A 9,227-nucleotide genomic window follows, 5' to 3' on the forward strand; every position below is an offset into this window, starting at 1 on the left:
CTTCCGTCTGTGGTGACACGTGCGCGGGAGTGGTCACAAAAAAATATATTTATCCCGATTAGAGTTAATAACATAATTTTTCCTTGTAAACGTCTAGTGGGCTGCAACTTTTTCTCGCAACTGGCTAAAGCTCAGTGCAAGATACTATTTCACAAAATCTTGACGAATAACCATCCCCCTTCCGTTATCATGCACAGAAAGAGGTCAGCAGCAGGATTGTACATCGATACATTTATGTTGTCATGGATACGTTGTCAAGGACAGTCAATGGGAGAGCTGGAACCATATGGCATAAGTTCCACTTCTTTCGCACAGTTTCACAATTGCATGTTACACTAAAATTTACTGAGTAGGAAATGATTTGCATCCTGCTAGATCTTGTAGCTTTAGCCCATTCTAAATAAAGCGCTAGAAATACCCTGCATATTTTTTATTTCTAGCTATCTGTGGTGTCATGTGACGTGCTATTATGCGTGCGAGCGGTCCGGTGGCGCAACGGTTAGCGCCTGTCACCAATACAGTGAAGGTTGGCTGCCCAGAGTTCATTTCTCGTCTCGGGCACTCTGTTCTTTCTCTGCACCTGGCATCTGTTTACAGGGCTCGCTGCCTTGCCGTAATATAGCCTCAGTTACTGGCACGGCGTAAAACATCAATCCCCCGCACCCCCTTATTATTTGTGCGCGCGTATAAACGTACCTTGATATTTGAAATGCAGACCCTACTGGTGTTTCTTAAAACTTGACAAAAATTGTAACTCCAAATCTTTCAAAATACCCACAATGATTTAAACAAAAACTTCATTTTAATGAAGCTGTTCTTGTACACTTCAGGGTACAATGTGAAGTGGACAGACCCCCACTTCTGGGTGAATATTCAAATAAAAGCCACTGACAGGTCTAATACTGTGGACCTGAATCACAGTAGAGAATCAGTCAATAAGTAAGTCAGTCAGAATTATTTTTTAAAGAAAACTTTTATAATAGTATCACAAGACTATACAATAGATCTGAGTAAAACTTATGCTTCCATTTTAGTATCTTCATGGTTTGTTGCAATTCTTCTGTAGATTTTCTCTTCTCGTCCTTCTTTTATTGCAGCATAACGTGCAGCAGTGAACAAAAAGTCACTCAACCTGACAACAAGGAGGAACAGAAGTCAATAATAATAAAGTTAATTTGTATAACGCTTTTCCCCACCATTAATGGCGAGCTCAGAGCGCTATGCATAAAAAAACACACACAAAAACATAAAATAATGGATGCTGGACTTAATACGTTTCAGTGTTTTTTATTATTATGTACGCCCACTCCCTTCCTGCCAGCACTGAACTTTGAAGTTGATCTTCGCAAAGCGAGGATCGGTGTAACCAATGTCATGAATTTGAAGTGTATGCCACACGAAAAAAAAAAAAAAAAACAAAAAAATCGTTGTAATACCGAATTTGAAGCTTTATGGAACACAATTAAGAGCAAAGTACAGTCCCGGCACTGAATAAGCGAACGCGAGGGAGCAAGACGCAGGATGAGACGAACACATCTCATCACCAGACGAAATCGCAGAAACGCATAGATCTAGATTCTAATCTACACAACATACAGCAACGTACGTGGTTCATAAATAAAAATAGAAAACGGCCACAATGCTAAAATAGCTAAAAGTGTCAGAAAAGGAGGTGCAAAATTAAGCACAGTCAAAAGTCCAAAGCAAGATGGAGAACAGGAGACAGAAGCCGTTAGGGAAGATGTCTATTGTAAGAAATGACGCAGCACAACTGCACAAGCACTGAAAAACATTTCATAACAGAGAAGAACGGCGCAACAAACATCACAGATGAGTAAGAGAATGCAAAACTCGGCGTAGATACACGGACGAAACAAAACGACTGAGAGATTTTCCTCTCCAGCCAGTAAGGTGAAGGGACATCACTCTCAATCACTTAACCTGACAGGAATGAACAAATACCAGCATTAGTGTGTTTCTAATATCATTTTAATTGATGGTATGTAAACTTGAAATCAAATTTAACACTAAAACTGTTTGTTTTCTTCTGCCTCTTCATCATCAGAATCAAATCTAGATAATGCATTTTGCGTGATATTACAAGACAAGCTGTTCTTACCTATTCATAAACTTGAAGGCTTCTTCATCTATTTCCCCCTTTCGATGCAAAGAAGTCATTCTAAAAATTGAAATAAGAAAAAAAGGAAAACTTCTCATGTTATCCAAATAATAGATGGCTTATTTTCTAATATATGGTTATGATTCAGGCAACACACTTCCCCTTCAAACTCTCTCTCTGCAAGATCATGAACACAACATTCCCAAATAATCTTTTCTTAACTCTTAAATGACAGAGATTAACAATGTTTTTCCCATCCACATTAGAAACACAATTCTCTAACAAATATAACATGCTTTGTTGTGAAACAATTACACACATTAGATAGTAAGATAAAACTTCTGACAAATAGCAAGCAAGACATACTCTCTCTCGGCTCTGCGGCAAATCGTCCGAGCTAAATGAAGAAATGCAGCTGACTTTCCTCCAGACTGTGACACAGAAAGATGTAGTTCATTAATAAATTTATGTTAAAAAAGTACATATGGAGTGAGGTCCTGCAGGGATGTTCTAGACATGTGCAAGAAAAATCAGTTCAGTACTTACAGGTAGAATAAAGTTTCTCAGCGGAGGCAGTGTTTGTGACATTTCGTCAATCCAATGCTCAAGTTGTAGAACAATGTTTTTACTGAACTGCACTCGCTCTGAAACAAACTGCTATGCTGCTAGATTGCTAGATACATGATACAGCTTACCCATCTCATTTCATTTGATGTATTTACGTACCAGCAAAATTAAATATTTCATTAATTGCTTCTTCACACTATCACTAGCAACGACTGTGGGAAAGCACTGCTTACATTCCAGTTCATAAACTTTCTGTCTCACTACTGCATTGAAGAATAACATGTTGCCTCAAACAGTTTTTTATTTCCATATGATATTAAAAACATTCAATAAATTGCTCTTGTTTTTTTTCAGCAACTTAAAGTAAAATTTATCTTATTAAAGATCAATGTCCTCCTCCTATTACTGCAGCATTTGTCTAATAATAATTATCAGGCATAGGCCAATTTTTGATTGGTTGTATGTAACCAGTTCTAATGATATTGCACTGGTTATATCAGTTTGTATGTGTAGCAAGCAGCAATTAAAATATTCTTAAAAAGTATATTTTAAAACCATTTTTATTTTAACAATTGCTGTACATTATGAAGGCCAGACACAAACTTTTTAAAAGTTTTCTTCCAATAATCCATACTTAAATGTGATTCACGGGCAGAACTGATTGGTGTTGCAATATTTGATCCAACATCTTGTAGCATACACTGAATCTGCAATGCACATACAAAGCTATATTTTAGTATAAACTCATACAGTTTTCATTGTGCAAATCATCCTGTGCTAGAACACTTCAAATTTCTGCTTTTTCCAGTGCTGTTCCCATTGTCTTATTTATCTGTTAAGTATGTACATACATGTGCACTCAGGCACAAGCACATCCGCCTGGCAGCCTACATTCATACGCACAAATTGTGCATGCCTGCAAAGCATCATAGTTGACACATCAGAATTTAGAAACAAATTTTCAGGACCACTATGCTAAAATTCTGGCAGCAACATTCTCACTCCGGCTGAATTAACACTTGACAACAGAGATAAAAGAAATGGTCTGCTGCAGGTTTCTGTTTGTGGAATGCAAAAGACCTCCAACCACAACTGTGCTGACTATGAAAAGCAATAGATTTTTAATTATTAATATAAATAATTTTATAGTAGTGAACATAAAATATGTAACACTGTATACCCTCTTCTGTGCTATTCACAACTCTACTCTGTAAGCAAAATTGATGTTCAAAATAGACTGGACAGCACCTGTTCTAATTTCTGTTCAAGGTCTGGAACCCTGTCCCTAAGGAATTCTGAGGCAACTCTGAAATAAATGCAACATGTTAGTTCTGTTATTTAAATAGATGTTATTTTGATCTACCCCTAATGATTATTCTTTCTAACATGCAGCTATTTAGAAAATTGTAGGTTATTCTAGTGTGTTAAACAGTGAACGATTTATTGTCTTTGCTATGCAGAAAAGCCATTTGGCTAGCTGGTAAACCTTAGTGATTAATACAAAAGGCCCCTAAAATAAAAATGTTTTATAACATCTGAGATTTTCTTTTTTTACAATAAAGTCTATCATGTGGTAGCAGATGAAGCAAAACCTGAATCAAGTTGCAATGATGTTGTATTGCATCTCATTTACAAGCATCTTGCTCTATAACAAAAGGCAGAAAAATCTAACTACAACAAAGACAATTTTGTAACTCATATATGAGATTATCTGGGTTACATTTATCTCTTGACAGTAGATGGGAAATGTGTGTGTATGTGTGTGTGTATGTACATATGAGCTTGCTTGCTCGTGCAGGCTGGTTACTTGCTTGTGTACATGTACATATGTATTTTACGTCTTGCTGAGTACTTTTGTAATGACATACAATTTCCAGCTTTAAAAAAGTTTGTTTTTGACACTTACCCAATAGCTGATGATAACTCATCTGTTGTACCCAGAGCTTGAAAAACTTCATCATCCTTCACTTTACGCAATCCAGTGAATGTTGCTGAAGTACCTGAACTAATCAAGTTGACAAATTACACAAAAGATAAATGAACTTTACTGAAGGTTCTTGTAAACACACAAAGATTCTTATATGAAAATCTTTAATCTGCTTACCACGAGGATGATAAACATTTCAAAGGAAATATATTCATGGGGCTTAAATGTTTGGTTTTAAAATCAAGATTTCTGATTACATGTCGATGCTATAAGTAATAACACACAAGTAATAACACATCTAAAGTGATAATTTTCTATCGTTTATGTTTAAAATTGAACAGATATATATATATCTGCAGTATTTTCAGAGATAGAAAACAGAACGAACGCAAAGAAGTTCAAGAATGATCGAGTGGAAGCAATAGGATGTGTGTTTATGGTATCTGTATATATATAATATGTTAACATGTGTTATGTTTTTCGTGTGTGTGCGAGTGCATAGTTTTAGGATCATTACTTCACCTTTATCTCCAGTTCTTGTGTAGATTTTGCTGTAGAATCGCTCTTTCGACATAAAACCTGCTGCGCTGACGCACCTGTTTAGTGGACAGAATTCAATTGGATCATATTGTTTAAATCGCTCGATAGTTCTCTTGTGATCGATTTTTCAAGAAGCAGAAAAATACTATTATATTCTGCATTAATGTAATACATAACATTATATCTGCTTACTTCGAGCCCCTTTGCCCAAGAAAATTGATTAAACATCGAAACGACATTATCGACACTGACTTCGTCTGCTTAAGATTCTTTATTCTGTTGTAATAATGAAACTGTACGACAGGGACGCTACTCTTATCACAACACTACTTAACTTAAGAGTTAGCTCCTTCTTCTTTCCCCTTTCATCTGTTGTAAGAGGTGGAAGTGAACGTAGTCACGTTTTTAGAACCCAATAACAAACAGAAACCATGCAGGAAAAATTTTATTGAACGAAACACCTCAACAAATACTCAAAAACCGATGTTTCTAATTCTAAAACACAGCATATGGTATTCAGCACAGTCCAAGCACAGAGAGGTGATCAACAGATCCCTCAGAAAGTGGAGATCAACATCTGTTCGCTGGGAGACCTGACTACGAGAGCCATAATTTACAGGAGAGAGGGACTATTTACAAGGAACTTTTGATACGGGCACAAGCTTTCATCTTGTTCTGGTAGGAGTGAGAAGTTTCAGTTTGGGCCAGCCTCCATTATCTGCTCTCTCGTGTGGTTTTAAAAGCCAGCCGTATTATCGTTTGCTGGCAATTAAATGCCACTGAAGAACGCCCATTATGTTAGTAGAATTTTAACGAGGTGGCACTTGCCCTTCATGGCAGTTTCGATTTTATTATCACGTGGGGTGGATATGAAGTCTTTTATTTGGGCTTATAGTCACGATCAGAAGCTCAAGAATAGCGAGCTGAGTCGGTTGTTACAGCATGTTGGACAGAAGCATATAAACTGTAACTTTTGGGAAGGTTTACACAACACACATTTTCGCTATCGTCTGTTGTCATTAAGAGCAATAATAGTCCTATAAAGCTAAACCTTGTGATCGAGCTTCAAAGAAAAATTAATGGAAGAATAAAAGTATAAAAAGTCTAGACGATTTAGAAGAAAAAGAAATCAGAAACAGCAATAAAATAAGAAATCTAATGAAAAATAGGAAACAAAGAATGAAGAAAGAAAAGTCCCTGTCAATCAAACCATGCAAACACAAAACAACAGAAGTTAGTCTATGTCAAAGGGAAATTAAAAAATAAGAAAAGTACAAAGGAAAATAGGAAACAAGGAATGGAAAATATTTTTTTAATGCTAGCAAACAACTGTTTGATAAGGAAATGGAAAAATGGTGATACTGGGCGTCGTTATCAGCATTCAAGAGTTCTTGGGCCCCATAAGGACTCATCACTGGCTGAAAAATGGGCTGCTGCTACACTACCATCCCCAGTCTGGAGGGGGATGGAAGCGGGACGTGCATGGGCCTCTTGCAGGTATTCGGAGGGCTGTCTGTCATTTTTCTACCCCTATACCTCATCCACTTGGGTTTATACACTTGAGTGTATGAACAGCTCTTTCCACGAAAGGTATGTCAAAGGAATCTCCATGAAAGACATTGTATTATGAAATAGCAAGTAAATTCAAAGATATCTGATCCTCATCAAGCTCTCCAGAATATTCTGTATTGATCATGGTTAGGTCCTAATAACGAGTTGTCTGAGCACGACATATCTGGTGAGATAGATCGTGTGTTCTGTAAAATACACTAGTTTGAAGGTGCTGGGTTCTTGAAGCCAATCTTGCTAGAGCAGGTGTCCAGATCATCGGATTTTATAACATTCTTATCATCTCGGTATCTCTTCTGATTAGATCACTGAAATGAATATGATGTAGACTGTAAGCAGGACTCTTTTTTGTACCAGGCGTTGTGATACAATACCTGCCTGCTGTACAGTTGAACTATCAGTCTTCTCTTTCTGTAGGGTTTCTTCACCTTCGATCTCTCGAAATACAAAGAAAATGCCGTCAACAAGTGGCGTAATTACATAAACAAGAGCGAAACTGAGCAAACCAGACGACAAACTGCAAACTGCAAAAAGAAGGACCAATTCACAAAGAACAACGTAAAAAACAAACAAACCCATATTATGTGGACAGTCCATTACAACTTTAGTTGCACGTTTGCTTCCATTCACTCCTGTATGTAAGTGATGTTTTGCATTGGCGTCCATTCCTGCTCGGCTCAGACAAAGCGCTATTTGTCAAAAAATGTTGTATTTTAAATGTCAAAATAACATCATTGCTGATCTACAAATTATTCTGCAAGATTCCTGACAATTCCAATGGCTACAGGGAAACTGTTTATTGTTTGTCCAAGATGGCATTTCAGTTTTTGTGAGAATGCAACAAGTTTTAATTTTGTTGAAACTTCATAAATTACAAAAAGAGACCAACAGATAGAGAAACACAATCATGCAGGATCATCATAACCACTACCACCACCTGCAAAACACACAGGATCATTTTTCTCAAGGATATGCAGTTTCAGGTTTCATTTAGTATTTTGAACTGATTAATACGCAGTTCCCTATCTTTCTCGAGCGCGACACACACGCACACACACTGAAAAGCATTCAAAGTTTTGTTCTTTCGTGATGAAAGGAAACATAAATGCGATTTGTTGAGAGCTGCCAACGAACTATCGCTGATTGTCACTCGAGTTATGTTTTCTACAATCTTTTCTGCGACAGGATTCACAGCGCATGATGATCCAAAAGAGAAACTGGGATCAAGTTTCTTTCGGCAAGACTTGAAAGAATCTCGGTGAAGAGCTCTTGGAGACATGCAGTCTGGCTGGTGGTCAGGGGGTAGGGAGAATTCTTTCTGCTGACTCTGATAAAATAATTCCAGTTAAAGGGCAGGAAGCTGCTTTGAGGGGTTGGCATAAATCGTGTTACGACATGCAGGCGGCCTTTCACTAGTGAGTAGTGTAGTAGTGTAGTCGAGCACGGACGTGCGTGCTTGTATGTCTACTCCTCCCCTAGATCTTTCTTGCTCCTTATTTAATACTCACACCTTGATGCCAAGAAACAGCCACTTCCGGTTCGACAGGACATTCGGTTGACTCACGAGTCAGAGTCAGCAGTCCAGTAGAAATATGAGTGCGTGTAGGCCACGATTACACATCTCTTTGGCGAATCAATGAAGTCCATCACAATTTATTTATTTAGTTTGGCATGGAGAATGAGATACGTTCGCTTTTACAACCTGTTGGATTTTATTATTTTTATTTCTCGAAAGTTTTAGACAAGCTGCTCTGTGTTTCTAAAGTAAACATTCGGATAACAGTGACATTTCCACAGCAACAGTTTAGGCACTGTGCACGTTGATGCAGATGCTGTCTGCAATTTGCTAAATCGGACAAGATCACTCTCTCTTTCTCTCTCTCTCTTTCTCTCTCTCTCTCTCTCGGAGTTAGTTTTCTATCCAGACACCCGTAAAATACACTTGAAAATTCTAGACAAAATGCAACTTGGAACTCTCCGGCTCTCAAGCAAACTGAACTGCAGTGGACATGTGAGTGATGTGTGATGATGTGTGATGTGGCCGACAAGACGCCATTAACGTAGGAATAGATTTATAAATATACTGTATACAGCCAAGGACAAACGAAAAGTATGCTTCAGGCAATTAAGTATATCGCTTCTTTTAAAACAATTTTCAAGTAAAAAAAAAAAAAAAACACGCGGAAGTCAAAGGTAAATGTGTGACTGAGAACAGACGTCACTTCCAGAACGAGGCAAGCGCACGGTCAAGGTCAGAAGATGATTAGCAAGGTTACAACGCTGTAGTAACAGAATGAATTGTGACCATTCCACCACACATCCCCACGGTCTTTTCCCTCTCATGCAATCCTTATCACAAACGATTTATTAAAGAAGTGAAGCCTGGCACTTTGAGTGGTTTTACAGCATACTGTCAACCGGCAACTAAGTTGTCACACGAATGGCGGCCATCAAGAGTTGAATGCAATACATCCTTATAATATACTACTCCGTGGGTGTGTTCTT

General features: G+C 37.7%; 1 protein-coding gene across 2 annotated transcripts; it reads right to left on the reverse strand.

Moving 5' to 3' along the window:
• Positions 1 to 783: 783 nt before the first annotated feature.
• LOC112563153 (cob(I)yrinic acid a,c-diamide adenosyltransferase, mitochondrial-like) lies at positions 784 to 7,445 on the reverse strand. Of its 2 annotated transcripts, none has more exons than XM_025236915.1 (9): positions 7,298 to 7,445; positions 5,136 to 5,209; positions 4,593 to 4,686; positions 3,935 to 3,992; positions 3,321 to 3,393; positions 2,666 to 2,763; positions 2,486 to 2,550; positions 2,120 to 2,179; positions 784 to 1,132 (listed from the first exon to the last, which is right to left on the reverse strand). In XM_025236915.1, exons 2-9 carry the CDS (start codon positions 5,185 to 5,187, stop codon positions 1,018 to 1,020), a joined length of 615 nt encoding a protein of 204 aa, XP_025092700.1. In that variant the 5' UTR covers positions 5,188 to 5,209; positions 7,298 to 7,445; the 3' UTR covers positions 784 to 1,017. The 2 variants fall into 2 exon arrangements, with proteins under 2 accessions (XP_025092700.1, XP_025092699.1); XM_025236914.1 differs by lacking the exon at positions 7,298 to 7,445 and adding an exon at positions 5,346 to 6,178.
• Between the last annotated feature and the right edge of the window lie 1,782 nt (positions 7,446 to 9,227).

Source organism: Pomacea canaliculata, linkage group LG4, assembly GCF_003073045.1.
Source record: "Pomacea canaliculata isolate SZHN2017 linkage group LG4, ASM307304v1, whole genome shotgun sequence".
Lineage (NCBI taxonomy): Eukaryota > Metazoa > Mollusca > Gastropoda > Architaenioglossa > Ampullariidae > Pomacea > Pomacea canaliculata.